A 14,467-nucleotide genomic window follows, 5' to 3' on the forward strand; every position below is an offset into this window, starting at 1 on the left:
TTCTGTATCCTGCCGGACTGTAACACTAACATATACATTTAATATGCCACAGACATCAGAGGAGACTTATTTTATAGGGCTGTTTACTATTTTATCACCACTGTTAAAATAAGGGTTTACTTTCATATTTCTCAGATGTGCAAAGAACTTTTCAAATGTGAAAGATTACCATGTGAAAACTACCCATTAAATATTGATTAACAGCATTAACAGTATTAAAAGTGTGCAAAGAGTCATATTTAAAATATTTAATCGTTCTCTATGTTTACTTAATGAATTTTATTATTTAAACATTACATTGCTGATATTTTCCGTGACAAAAAAAGCCCACAGTGTTATCAGCCTGTGGACTTTTCCATTAACTTGATTAGTACAACTTTTGCAGCTTCAATCAGCCTCTCAGATTTGTATCAGTGTGATTACATGTGACATCTCTAGCTGTTTGCTATCATCTCAGAGTGTTTATCACGAAAAGGAAACTTTTTTTTTTTATCAAAGTACTAAAAACAGAGGAAAAAAACTGTATCAGATGTAGAAGAACTGCAGCACGTTGCAGATTTCTCTTCTTGCACAATATAAAGATTCGAACACTAGTTCCATCCCAGGACCATCACCATTGCTGATCTCAAGCAAGTTTTAATGCTGCTTAACAGGAAAAAGGGGGGGACAGAAGTCATTTGGGTTTCAGTTAGTAAAAATAAGCCTCAGTTTCGTTCTGTGGTAAAGTAAGACGATCGGAGGTAAACAGGTATTTTTGAAACCTAACCTCTGCAATCGCATTTATACATTGCCATTCTGTGTTTATTCATTTCCTGTTGAAATGGTATTATAGCGCAAAAAAATGTTTGCGGGTATTCCCATCACAATATCTACTAATACTTGCTGCAGCATACTTCACAAGTAAAGCAGGCGATGCATTATGTAACTGGGCCCTCAGGCCGTTAAAAAAAAACACGAGTGCATGATGAACGAGACACATCCAGCTAAAGTGAGATTCAGTCTGCTAGAGTGTGTTTACACATTTGTAAATAAACAAAATCATGAACCCTAGAGGAAGCCGTGAAACTCACCATCAGCTCTTATCTTTTGTAACATCTTTCACCAAAGGCGTACACAACCCCAATTTCAGCTAATCTGCTCTCAGTGCATGTTGCACAACACCCTTGCAGGTTGCACAATAATTAGCATACTCTAATATCAGGTTACTTGTTGAAGTAATAATAATAATGATATAGAAAGTGCTGTGGTGGCTTAAAGGTAGATTAAGGCATGCAAACTTGGACTGCGTGGCTTTTTGCTGTCTAGATTCCACAGGAAGAGCACGTAAATGTACTGTTTTCTGTAAATATGAATAAAACAACTCAGGAATAAATAGCAAAGAAAACCTACTTTTAAAAAAATATTATATGAAAGTCAAAAGATGTTGATGTGCAGTATACAAAAGGTAAAAATCTTAATCCTGTTTAGACATTTACAGCCAATGTGCAGAAAATGTTAACACACAAATATGTGTTTAGAGGTGTGTTTTAAATCTGTGTCCCTAAAGCAGATGAATGTCTGACAGAAATGAGTGGATATCTTACGCTGTAGGTTTAGAGCTCAGTGAAAGGTGTTTATATAGTCATTTCTGTCACATGGCATCTCAGGCTTCATCGTTTTTGCAGCTTATCAGCTCATCAGTCATTCAAACTGAGTTTGGATGATAAGACGGCTGTGTCTTCCAGCTTTGTGCCCATTCAGAAAGTTACTACATGAAGTAACCTTAAAACTGTAGATGCACCTCAGCAGGTGGGCTGTGGAGCATCTCGGCCCAAAGCACTTCACCTTTTGCTTCCTCTAAACAAGCTAAACGGGCTCTGGTAAAGATTTCATGACAATTGCAAACAAGTGCACACTGCTAGGTTAAACTCTTTTCACACGCTTTCATAAACAGCTGCTCTCTTTAAAAAGCACATCCTCTCCCACCAGTGACAATGATAGTGGTGAGTGACAGCTATCTGTGTGAGAAGCCTGAGCGGTTACGCCTCTCAGTCTGCGTTTAAAACCCGCTTTACAAAAGAGTCAGGACAGTATGACTCAATCTTTGGGCTGAGCTGGCGTCTGGTGCGATGGATTGGCATCCACCCCTGAGGATGAAGGCGACGCTGCTGATTGTGTTCCTGCTCAAATCTACCAACATCGTCAGGCTACATGGAAGTCCATTAGCAGGTTATAATTCTTACTTTGTTTTTTTGTTTTTCCGTCAGATAAAAGACAATTGTACAGCTGTAAAATGTAAGTGTAAGAGCTTTAAAGCACTAGATGTAACAACACTAACGCAATAACGGCTAGATTAAATGGCTAAATGAGCTTAAGCTCTCAAATGAGGTTCTTCATTATACAATAAAGTGACAAACTATTTACTGTTTTTGTGCATTTCACCCTAGTTGCTAATCTACAACAACCATGATACATCAAAAGCAGCACTTAAATGATGTTTTGAGATGCCTGGATCTATGTCGTTGTACAGGTTGTCCATTATTTTGCTAAGTCCATCTCCTGGTGCTCATGCCGTCATGTCAAATTGCCCTTGAGAAAGACACTGAACCCCAAAACGTTGATCAGCCAGCAGCTCAAGTCATGAATTGTGTGCACTCAAAAAGATAGAAAAGTATTATCAAAGTGCAAATCATCATGATTCAGTTGCTTCAAGCAATAGGGACTGTGTAAAAATGCTTTCTGAATAATTCTGAAACTTCCTGTTGGTTCTTCGCTTCTAATTGTTTGCTTTCTTGGCAGAGGCAGAGAAGGTAGCGCAAAGGGGGGAAAAATAGCACTAGTATTAATGCACGTTTGTAAGAGCTGCACTTGACTTGTTGATCTGATACTGACACCTGATCTATGGTTTTAGCTCTCTTTAGATTAGAACATTGATCACACTGCAGATCTCATTGTCTCTCATATAAACACAATTTCAGTGTATATATAGGCCAGTCATGAGTGTTTTAAGCTATTACAATATAATTCTATTCTGGACTGGCTAGCACATGCTTATTCACTAACAGTCTTGAGTTAAACATGGACTTGAAATGTTTCTACTTCATTTTGTTTTGCTCTGTAATCATAACTATCTTTTCTATGGGGTTTCCTAGGAGCGGACTACAATCTTCACTGTGTCAATGATTACCTAACCACCGTCTACTGCTCCCTGAACATCACTCCATCAGAAAACACCTCAAACAGCAACAGCTCCTACTGGCTCATTTTTACAGACTTCGAGTGAGACTCTTTTTACTAACGCATTTAAGAATGATGGGTCACCTTTAACGCCATGCACCTTATTGCTGCTTCTCTTTTTCTCACAGAACGTACAAGTGCATGCTGACACACACCAAAGAGAACTATTTCTGCACATTTACAACATCGCCCGATAATGACGATACGTTTGCAGATTTAGAAGTATACAAAATCTCACTTTGCCACGACCCAAATGAGGAGTCTGAAACCTGTGACGTGCTAGATGAACAGTACCTACCTGTGCACAACAGTAAGCAGCGTAATGATCATCTGTGTTGGCAGGACTCATAAATGTATGAATTATTGTTTTTTAACAGTCACACATCTTCTTATCAGTTAAACCAAACACACCGTGCTGCCTCTCAGTCAGCCACAACTCAAGTCACCACCACTTTGGTTGGAAAAGCACTTACGAGAATTATACCAGCTTCACTGCTCTGCCCAACAACCTGGAGTATCAGCTCCATTACTACAAGAGGGGAGAACATAAGGTATGCTTCAGCTAATCAGCAGGAATGACAAAGGGTAAAACTGAATGGTAAAAATCTACAAATGAAAACCTGTTTTTTATGTTGTGAGGTAAAAAAAAAACCCCACAGTTTTCCAAATGTAATAATATAAATAAGAATAAAAAATTGAAATCTTCTATATTTTCTGGTAAATATCTAGTTCTAAACTGAGATGTCAAACAGCTGCAGTGTTTTTATCTGCTAGTGCTGTGGGTGTTATCTCAGTGTGGCGACAGTTTGCGGCAGAAACTGTGAATTTATTCAAGCTGAAGGCATTTTACACCGCTTGTTGATCTGATTCTGTCTCTGTGAGCACAAAGATTCAGGTTATACCTGTTGGCAAGTTGAGGTTTGTATTAAATAGAGCATTGCACGAGTTTTCACACTTCCACAGTTCCTCTACATGCTGGGACTTGCTCGAGTAAAAACTCTAAAAGTGAATTAAAACAGGGCATTTAACCATCTGACACAATCAAACAGAGGTTTTACACATTTTATATGCAACAGCTCCATCGAGTAGTGCAGTCATGTCAAACACATCTTACAACATTAGGCAGAGTAGTGAAATTCCCCTTTCTGTTGGTGTAAAGTTTAACTATACGTTTCATCTCGGCGATATCTCAATGTAAGATAAAGAAGTGCAGTTTCAAGTGTTTGTCTCGGTTTTTCTACATGATAAAGAAATGCTGCTGGAGTAAGTGAAAAATCTGTCAGCACGACTACAGAAAAAGTTCTGGTAGTTCATTGCCCAAACTGTCCTGTAATTTTAATAGAACAATTTTGTTATTTCAAATGAAATAAGAAATAATTTAAAGAGAAAAAGAAATGAGAAAAGAAACAGTCGTCTTTATAGTAGTTAGCAGAAAAAACAGGAAAGTGAAGGAAAGTTTCTCTTATTTAATTGCTTATCTGTTACTAACAGCTATAATAATACAATTAAAAGTTCAAAAATTATCCCCTCCTTTACAAGTTCCAAAACCATCTACTGGGCCAGATTTGAGTTTTTGCCGACCGGACTCCAGCACGCAGGGTCTTTTTTTTTTTTACACCCTATTTTTCGCCCTCTCTTGCATATAAAAGATCTCTGGTTCAAATCTACATTCAGGGTGTTGCATGCTGATGTGCTCCAAATGATGGTCCCTAGGCCTGGATAAATGTGTGTCAGAGATAAATCTGGGAGACAGAAAGCAGCCAAAAATTTTGTCTTCAGTTTTTTTTTCTTCTATTAAAGTAAAATGTGTCAAAATCTGCTATTAAAAAACTTACACCATTCAAGGCAGACCATAAGTACTGGGACACTTAAGTTTAGTAAATGAATGGGTAAACAGGTCCCTGAATGGGAGCATGTGTTACCAATTTTCGGCCTTTTTCTCTAAATTCTCGGAGTCTTCTTGTATTATGTTCTGTAGATGATCACATATTTAAAGGTTTTACGACTTCTTTTTATTAGGCCGAAATTGTTCCAAAATTTGAGGCATGAAATAATATAAAGGCTAATTTACACCATTGAGGCCTGCTCTCAAAAACTAAACTAGTGTTTAAAGTTAGTTTTGAGAACGTGCAGGGCCAGTAAAGAGCGTGACGTCATGTGGTTGGTAGGTTGCGGCTCGTAGACTTACATTAGTTTATCTAACTAGTGACAGAATCGATACTCTTGTGGAAAATGATGACACTAAACCTGCAAATAAGTTTATAAAGAAGAACAGAACAGGGCATTTCTGTCTTCTGAAAATTAATGGGATGCTTTTATGTTTTATTTCTTTCAGGTAAAAATTCGTGAAATTAGCACACAAAGTACGGGTATTTCTTTGGAAGATCAGAACTTTGAACCAGACACCGAGTATAGTGCTAGAGTACGGTCCATTCCCAATAAGGCTACGTACCAAGGCGAGTGGAGTCACTGGTCTGATGAGGCTCACTGGAGGACTAACCCTGCTGCGGATGGTGAGTCTCAATAAAAAAGAAAGCAGCTAGATTTAGATAAAACAATCATAAGCAGAAATTGATTTCTTGGATTTCTTCTGCTTCAGTATTTTCTATTGTGTTCCCCACACAGGTTTGTCAACGCGCATGTTCATTTCTGAAATGTGTAAGAAGGTGCTCATTCCCATCTGTGGGCTGGTGCTATTCGTCATACTGATCTGCTACGCTCCTGTTAAAAAGTAACGTTATATCATGTAAAGCCTCACTTCACAAAACATTAAGTTTCATATAAAGTCATTTTTGTACTATATTGCACTTTCTATGCTCACAGGTGGAAGCAAAATGTATTTATCCCAACTCCGGCTCCCTATTTCCACACCCTGTACAGTGACTGCCAGGGAGATTTCAAGGTAAGTTCAGCTTTTCATGTAAAAAACAGAAAAAAAAAGTCCCAAACTTAATGTCATTAGGATGTAACTGACCTTGTGATTGCAGAGCTGGGTGGTTACGCAAGAAAACACAGCAGACACGCTAGAAAAAGAGGAAACGCTTCAGATCGACACCTTGACAAAGTGTGCAGAAGTCCAGGAGGATGACTGTCGTCCACCCCACTTTGACCAGCACGTGATGGAGGGCAGCTCCTACAGCAACATAACTCCTTCGGTCTGTGATACCACTCTCCTGGGCGTCCCGTACGCTGTGAGCACCATGATTCCACTCTCAGCTCAGGGGAGCCCAATGAACAGCCTGGTTCTAGACTCCCAATTAGGGAGTCCTTCTGGAGACTCGGGCTGCTGGCTCTGCAGTGACACGTCCCTAGAAAGGGAGCCTCCCTGGTACTGCAATGAGTACTGCACCCTGAGTGCTTTCCAGCAGTCCAGTTCTATCCTGGCAGAGCACCATGGGAGCTTGTAAAAACAAGTCTTGCCCAACAGGGATCAACTCAAGAAAGCTTGAAAGTTGTCATGAAAAGGAACATTTTTCCACTGGACGGAGTAGTCCACGTTACGATTCAGTAGCTAATAGAACCTGTAGCAGAAATAACTCATTTTATCAGTCCTTCTCGTTGTGGGGTAATTTTGACATGCTCTTCTTTATAATGTTACTTCAGTTTATTGTTAATTCTGCGCATTAAGCTATAAATAGTCCTCTTGAGGGCCCACCACAGGATTTCAATCAGGCTGTGGTCTAAACTTCTGGGCCATTGCAGCACCTTGAATTTTTTTTTCCTTTTTTTACAGATTTTATGTAGCATTTAGTTACATGTTGTCCATGTACTACTTCACTGATGTTTTTATCTTTTATGCACAGTCCAAACCTGTCTGGAAACAGGGTGAAAGTCTTATTTTGTGACTCATCTGTTTTGTTTCTGCATCACTGAAATGCAAGATGAACTTCTGTGTATATTCTGCTCTTAATAAAGAAAATACATTATGTAGAAAGGTTTATTAAGCCAACACATACATGAACAAAGCACCATATAACCTTAAAGTCTGATACAGAAGTAAGCCTACCTGCCTCAGTCACTGTGGCCATTTTTATTTATAGCAAACACTCTGAATAACAAAAAGACAGCCAAGGCAGCAGAATCTATTGTATATTACAGCATGCTGAATAGAAAACCTGGGAAAGAGAATTAGACAGAGCCATCTAGAGACACTAGTGAGATACAACAGTATAAAAGTGCCATTCATTATACAGCAGTTGAAATACTGACAATGAAGTAAGCTAAATTTTACATTAAATTTATGGAAAATAAAGGAGGAAACAAAAAGAAAAAGACCCTGTGAAAGAGCAAAATAAAACAAAACGACATTTTCTTCCTTGAAATATTGATGACAGTCAGCTTGCATGGGAGTTGATGAAACCGGTACCAAGCTGTGTCCCTTGCACGACATAAGACAATTATTGTTTAAAAAGAAATTACCAGGGTGCTGACGCACCCATTCCCTCCCAGCATTATGCGCCAACCGGCAATTAAGAACAAAAAAAACTGATAGGTCAGAGGAGAACGGATGGCACAGAATGTGGAGTTTAAATAGAAGTCTTTAAGCAAGTCCCGATGTGAGAGGAGCACATTCATAGAGAGACTGAGCCGGGAGGTGATTCTTGTTAAACCCATTCCTTCCGTCTTCGCCCTTACGAGGGGGAGAATTTTTTGGCTTGTGCTCGAACTCTTTTTTCATATTCTACTCTGTTTTGGCTGAAAAGACATTAAAAACAAAACAAACAGAAACAACAGTTATTACGACTGCTTACTCAAAACAGGCACAGCATGCTGCTCAAAAAGTAAACATCTTTAATCAGTCAGTGGAAAACCCTAGAAGTTCATGTGTGATACAGGAGTTTTTGAGACCTCTACATCAATGAGATTTCTTTTTAAACCCTTAAACTCCTCTTATGTGTTTTAAATCGTCAGAAGGTTCAATAAAAACTCCTGCTTCAAAAACATTGAATTTTTAGGGTTCAGGTTTTACAGGGTTAAGATCTTATGTGTACTTTAAAATAGGTAGACGCTTCACAAGCTTAGTCCCCAGAGACACACCCAATAAATAAATGAATAAATAAATAAATAGTTTCCTGTGCTAGTTATAAACTTAAAATAATATGAGGTGCAATCTGAAAATTCTTATTTAAATTTGGCCTTTGTCCACTCTGCATTCCTGTGTTGCTCTATACTGCTCAGACCGCTTTGACCCCACTGTGGAATTCCCCATTTTGACCACCTGCAGGTGCAAATCTATGACGTGTGCTGGATCATCTCCAGGACAACCTTTAAAAGTTCATTCTCATGAGAAAGTTGTTACAGTGCCAAATCTGGCAAGTGGTGCAGGTGGCTATGATTGTGTTGGCGTAGTTAAAAAACACAACTGACACACATATCAGACCGTGTGCACTAAATGTTCTCCCTCAGATGCCTCGAGACATTAAAGTAGAACTCCGTATTAAGAGTCTGACCCAAGGGGGCAAATTCACTGTGGATGTTGGGTGAAAAACGAGGGGAATGATGAAGCCAGAGAAAAAGTTGTCATCAAGTCTGAGGTTCACTGAGTGGATTTAAAAAAAAAAGAAAGAAGTGAAACACCATATTATAAAAAGCCCTCCAGTGCACACAGAAAAAGTCTGATCCCTCTATATTTCTGCATGAAGATGTACATATTTAAAGATTTGTATGAATGCTATTTTTTTTTTTAAGAACCCCGTCTTAGTTATCACTAATAATAATTCTGCTCTTGTGGGCATATAAATTAGTAAATAAACAGCCATGGTCTACATTGCTTTCCTTTCTAAAACCATGTTGGTTTCAAATTCAAGTAAATCTAATCAACAGTTATTTGGTTTAAATAATTATTCATTTATTGTAAAACAAGACCTCCAACTCCCACTTAATTAATAATTTGCCCTAAGATGTCAGTGGCCTTACATTTGTGAATAAATTGCTGGTTTCATGTGAATTAATCGTCACTCACCAGTAGATCGTGTAAGCCTCTGCTTGGGCTGGATCCTGGATATTTGGCTCATTTAGCAGTTCCTGGATACCTAATAAGATCTACAAGATAAAAATGAAACATTTCAGAAATTCACCAGGTTGGGATGCTTCTCTGAAGGCTCCTTAATATCAGTCAACTTAATACTGAGTGCACACACTTTATGCAACACTGCTCGCTCCACATAATAGTCATGATTGACTATTGCTAAACACTGAATACAAATTGTGATGCAAATATTTTAAGCTTATGGTTTGACTCTCGATTTAGCGTTGTGCTTCTCTGCCTCTCAGGCACAATAGAAACAGGCGTACATCACACTTCACTGCCCATCGAGACTCGTCTGCTTTATAAGTGTGTTTGTTAATCTGGAGGACTGTCATGTCGCCAATTTACAGCTGAGCTTTTCTTCCCTTAAAAAATTAAAAAAAAAAAAAACAATTTGGTGACAAATGTAGCCACTTTGTGTACAATCCTTGGTTAGGAGATAGGCATTCAGTAGACAGGTGTGAGGAGTTACAAAACAAACTTACTGTGTGATTATTTTACATGTAAACGTGGCTTAAAATGACAGCACGGCCACCGTCTGTGCTTCATGACCAACATTATTAAAATATCACCCAGCCTGAAAGCTAAGCGAGGGATTCAAAAGCCTACGCGTCTCGTTTTCCTATCAGCATCAAAAAATTTGACTGATTACCTGATAAACTTAGATAAGGTTCCAGTTTAGAAATGTCATCTTAAAATCAGAAAACATCTGGAACTTTAAGAGACCATGTGAACACACTCACGCTCTTAGGCTTTAAGGTCATTACTGTAGATGAAATTCACTTTACAACACAAACCTGCTTTATTGTGATGGCTGGTCTCCAGTCCTTGTCCTCCTCTAGTATCGATAGGCAAACTGTGCCTGATGGATACACGTTTGGATGGAAGAGTGGAGGCTCAAATTTACCTGAAAGATGGCAAAATGTTAAGTGGGCTTTATGTTTCAGGTATATTATACATACCAAACAAAAGGGGTTAGACTACTAAAGTCACTGCGTGCCCAGACTGAACTGTTCCACTGAAGACAGCAGCGTCTGTTGTTTACACAAACAGTGCCTTTAGGTCATTTTAATTTGACATTCAGACAACGTGGAGCTCGTGCTGCAGGATTAGAGCCGGTGTAAGCCACGGTGCTCTGGCCTTGTGTGGCAGGTAAGTACGGTAGTGTTTTGAGACACACAACAGGAATCTGCTACTTGTTTGTAAGCAGTTTTTTACCATCAATTTACAACAATATCAGGTCTAAAAATCAATCAACTGGCAAAAATCTTGCACAACCCGTTTAAAAGGAACAGCAAATGACGCATGCATGAAAGCATCTATTGGCCGTGACCCTGAATTAACACCAAAATTGCAGCAACATTGTTATATCGCCAAGCTTCCTCAGCTCCAACATGCTTGCTGCACTACTTAAATGGCTTTAATAGCGCTGCCAAATTAAAATAATTAGAAGAGAAAGTCTGTATTTGCTCTGCTGCGTAAAGGTCAAGCAAAGGTTATTCTGGAGTTTTTCCTAAAGAGCAGAATTTTTCATGTAACCCAAAGAGATTAATCACAGCCACTGGAATAAAGACACTTTAACCAGTTTCCACTGCTGTTTATATAATAACAACAAAAACATGAAGCTGCTTAGATTTCTATCATTAAAGTTGAAAACTCGACATTTGTAATTATCCCACAAAGACCAGAAAACAGTCATGTATTCAACCAATCACAGCCGAGGTGTCGAACATCCCCAGCACTGCTAAGCTTCAGTTTGACAGCTTAAACACAGGTTTCCAAAGGATTACTGCACTAACCTTAAATTAAAACCTTTGGCTTTAAATCAGCCTCTTTCTCATTACCATAATAAACTAACATGTCTGAAGAGATTCATCATTCAGTGCTGCCAAATGTTGATGAGAGGAAGCCTTAATTAGCTTTTAAAGACAGTTTACAGATGTGCCGAGTAGGCTGGAGGATGCCCATGAGCCTGCACTTTTCTGTTCCATTTCAAACCATCAAAACTTAAAAAAATAAATAATTAACTTGATCTGACTGTAGATAAACATAACCAAGTTTGTACTGGCATACAAATTGTATCTGATAATGCTAAAGGCTCTTGAAAATATGGGAACTCTACTATGCTCCAGGTTTTACTTCCAAATAGATTTCCCAAAGCATCTGCAGGCCAAAATGATAGCTAGTGTATTTGTCATATTTACAGGCTGAATGCACAGCAACTCACATTTTGGAGGTGAAGACGGATAGTCGTCCTTGAACAACATGCGCAGCTTGAACAGGCCTCCTTCCCACGGAGTCTGAGGAGAGACGATCATTAGATCAATTTAGAAACAGAAGGCTACATCACTGACTCTTAAAAGTTACTACTACTACTACTACTACTACTACTACTACTACTACTACTACTACTACTGCCAGTCAAACTGTAAAATTATTTTTTAAAACTTATCATGGTTCAATTTGTTTTGGGTTGTTTTTGCAGAGCAATTACTCATACAGTATGCTTTACATCCACTACAGTATTCTCATTGTCCTAGAAAGACCATTGAGTCTTTTTTAATTATGTAAAACAAATCTACTCGGCATGCAAACAAATCTATGAAACACATTACCCCCTTTTTGCCAGGAATAGCACATTCCCAATTCATGAGATTCATGGTTCCATCCGGGTTTTTTGTCGGTACCGCAACAAATCCCTGGGAAGAGTAAGAGTTGAAATTTGAAAGTTTGTTAGAAAGCAAACACTTTCTAACCAACACTCAGGCAGGCTTTCATCGCACGGATCTCGTGAGCCAATACTTACAAAAGGATGGTCCTTCCGCCATGCCTTGCGCTCCTGGGCAAGCCGGCTCAATGCAATGCCTGACATGATTTGTGGACTCCTGCAAAGAAAGAGGGTCAGGTTGATTAGAAACCCAAACATCTGGCTGTCCTGTCTTCTGAAACGAATAGCTCTTTAGCTTTCCTTTGTTTTAAAGATAATAACAATAATAAAAAAGAAACAATTTCCTTAGTATTCTAATTCGACATGTTTAAAGTTTTAGGCAGCTAGTCGAAACAATTTAACCTAAATCATACTCTAGAATGACCATTAGCTGCAGCTAAATTTTGAAAAACTGAAAGTTTCCATACTGTAAAGAAACCAAGAGGGCATCCAGTGTTATTACAGAGCATCAGTAGTTCAGGTCCTTTTCCAACTGGTTTAAGTTATGAGCCCCCTCCCTACCCTACTCCAAAAAAACAAAGTATTGTGATATTAACATTTCTCGTGTGTGAAATCACACGGACACGACGTACAACATTCAACCTGTTTATGGCGCATATTAATTTTGGTACTTTTCTGACTTGCATCGAGTCACATACCCAACCGTGTTGCCAACTAGCGTCGGTGGCAATTAGGATGCTGCATAGGAATGTCTATAAACGCTAAACACTGAAGCTAATGACAACGAGGTAAAGCAACAAAACAATGCTAGTGATTAAAGACCACCGCAATTTATCAGTACGAGACAAACGGACTTCATCATAAACTGATGTTCTAGTATGCAAGCTAAACTGTTTTTATTGGCCTCGGGGCGTGTGTGTGTGTGTAAAAGTACAGCTTATTTCGACAAGTCTGCGACGCTAAAAGGCTAGCCAAGTTAGCCGGTGGAGATAACCGCTCCAGAGGAAGAAAAAAAAAATTCTACCATTTTCTACCGTTTCCGCGACCAGGGTTTTAAAGCTAAAAAGGGGATCCATGAAGATCTTACTCATTATATGTTTGCTGAACTTCGGCGTGACGTTGCCGTCAACAGACACTTTGACAAACTGACAATCAAAGCTATTTGATTAGCACGCTAGCCGGTTAGCTTCACAAGCTAACTCATGTGCGCCAGAATGGAGCTACATCCCAACAGGCGCTGGCGCTGTTAGCGTCTGACACGGCCTGATGCAGCACAAAACTGCGCAATTGCACTTGATTTCGAAGACAATTTTTGGATGGGAGAAGAACGATCACTTGCTCTCTTCTAACGCATAATAATAGCAACTGCCTTGTAGAAACAGGGGTGTGAGATTTTCCACCGGGATGAACCACATCATTATCTTTTAAAGAATAGGGACAAAGAACGCCAGAGCTAAAATGCGCACATTTATGCATTACCAAACTAGCGAAAATGGCGCAAACTGAAGCGGGTAAAATGTAATAATACACGACAAAAATGAACGTTTCCGCGTTCAGGGTGTACTCCTACCTTTCAGTATGGCTGCACTGGCTCTAGTAATTAAGCGAAATGAATTAATCGTGCTCAAATCCCGTTAAACCTTGTAAAGTTTCCCTCCTGAAAAACCACCCGCTCCGTCTCGAGCCAGAGACAGCGATGCGAAACACTCATCCGTCCTTTACTTCCGTCTTTGCTTAAATACCTCTTGGAAAATCGGACTGCGCATTTCTCTTTCGGGGGTTTAATATTTTGAATGTATTTCTTCACCTGCCCTGGGTTTAGCCGAAAGAGTTTCCCGAACTAGTCGTTTATTAGCTTTCATTTAATTCGAGCAGCCTAGCTGCCGTTGTTAGAGCGCAGTGCGTTAGAAAAACTGTTATTTAAGTTTATGTCGATGGGGAAATTCTACCTTTACGGTTCGTACTCTTCGTTCAAGCGCCGTTTATGTTATCAAAAAAAAATGACAAAGGTTCAAGTGAAAATATGATACATTATTGCAAAGTATAGAAGATTACCTGGGATTTTTTTTTAAACACTTTATAGAAAATACAAATCAAAAATATTTTCTAATTTCATACCCAAGTAAGCCGCGTGGTCTTAAACCCAGACGGATTTCTCTCTTCTGTAATATATAATCTTTGGGTGCCTTAGACTAAAGCCCATTAAACCTACGACTGTCAACGAGATTAAAATATTTTATGCGCAGTTACCAAAGAGTTAAGATGAGCGATACGTCTAAAAGACCAATTTCGGATAATTTAATTTTAGGTATAAACGAAAACTTTTCCCCCCCGTCGTCTATATTTATACAGGCATATTTTTCGACTACTCAACGACAACTATTCCTTTCGTGACTCGACTCAAGAGGTCGCCATTATCACATATTACGATTTGTTGTCGCCACTTTATCCATTCATTGCTATAGTTTGCAAAAGTTTAAGAGCACGGTGCTTTTAATTTATTTATTTATATATATATATATATATATATATATATATATATATATATATATATA

General features: G+C 38.8%; 2 protein-coding genes across 4 annotated transcripts; one reads left to right on the top strand and one right to left on the bottom strand.

Moving 5' to 3' along the window:
- The first annotated feature begins 113 nt into the window (after positions 1-113).
- Positions 114-7,142, top strand: LOC101478529 (interleukin-21 receptor). Its single transcript, XM_014409758.4, has 8 exons — positions 114-2,208; positions 3,132-3,258; positions 3,345-3,526; positions 3,613-3,767; positions 5,552-5,729; positions 5,842-5,947; positions 6,040-6,118; positions 6,204-7,142. The coding sequence occupies exons 1-8, from the start codon at positions 2,109-2,111 to the stop codon at positions 6,621-6,623; spliced, it is 1,347 nt and encodes a 448-aa protein (XP_014265244.2). The 5' UTR covers positions 114-2,108; the 3' UTR covers positions 6,624-7,142.
- ube2ib (ubiquitin-conjugating enzyme E2Ib) lies at positions 7,140-14,208 on the bottom strand. Of its 3 annotated transcripts, none has more exons than XM_004562454.4 (7): positions 14,031-14,208; positions 12,051-12,129; positions 11,860-11,943; positions 11,472-11,544; positions 10,042-10,151; positions 9,179-9,258; positions 7,140-7,911 (listed from the first exon to the last, which is right to left on the bottom strand). In XM_004562454.4, exons 2-7 carry the CDS (start codon positions 12,114-12,116, stop codon positions 7,848-7,850), a joined length of 477 nt encoding a protein of 158 aa, XP_004562511.1. In that variant the 5' UTR covers positions 12,117-12,129; positions 14,031-14,208; the 3' UTR covers positions 7,140-7,847. The 3 variants fall into 3 exon arrangements, with proteins under 3 accessions (XP_004562511.1, XP_004562510.1, XP_004562509.1); XM_004562453.4 differs by lacking the exon at positions 14,031-14,208 and adding an exon at positions 13,483-13,640; XM_004562452.5 differs by lacking the exon at positions 14,031-14,208 and adding an exon at positions 12,380-12,481.
- Positions 14,209-14,467: the final 259 nt, after the last annotated feature.

The sequence above is a fragment of the Maylandia zebra genome, linkage group LG8 (genome assembly GCF_041146795.1).
Source record: "Maylandia zebra isolate NMK-2024a linkage group LG8, Mzebra_GT3a, whole genome shotgun sequence".
Lineage (NCBI taxonomy): Eukaryota > Metazoa > Chordata > Actinopteri > Cichliformes > Cichlidae > Maylandia > Maylandia zebra.

What these genes read in the sequence shown, in the direction of transcription:
- LOC101478529 (XM_014409758.4), top strand. Translation starts at nt 2,109, where the DNA reads ATGGATTGGCATCCACCCCTGAGGATGAAGGCGACGCTGCTGATTGTG. An exon ending in GTACCTACCTGTGCACAACA is followed by an intron (nt 3,527 to 3,612) that starts GTAAGCAGCGTA and finishes TCTTCTTATCAG; the next exon opens with TTAAACCAAACACACCGTGC. An exon ending in TGCTACGCTCCTGTTAAAAA is followed by an intron (nt 5,948 to 6,039) that starts GTAACGTTATAT and finishes CTATGCTCACAG; the next exon opens with GTGGAAGCAAAATGTATTTA.
- ube2ib (XM_004562454.4), bottom strand. Translation starts at nt 12,116, where the DNA reads ATGTCAGGCATTGCATTGAGCCGGCTTGCCCAGGAGCGCAAGGCATGG. An exon ending in CTATTCCTGGCAAAAAGGGG is followed by an intron (nt 11,545 to 11,859) that starts GTAATGTGTTTC and finishes GTCTCTCCTCAG; the next exon opens with ACTCCGTGGGAAGGAGGCCT. An exon ending in CAGCCATCACAATAAAGCAG is followed by an intron (nt 9,259 to 10,041) that starts GTTTGTGTTGTA and finishes TTTATCTTGTAG; the next exon opens with ATCTTATTAGGTATCCAGGA.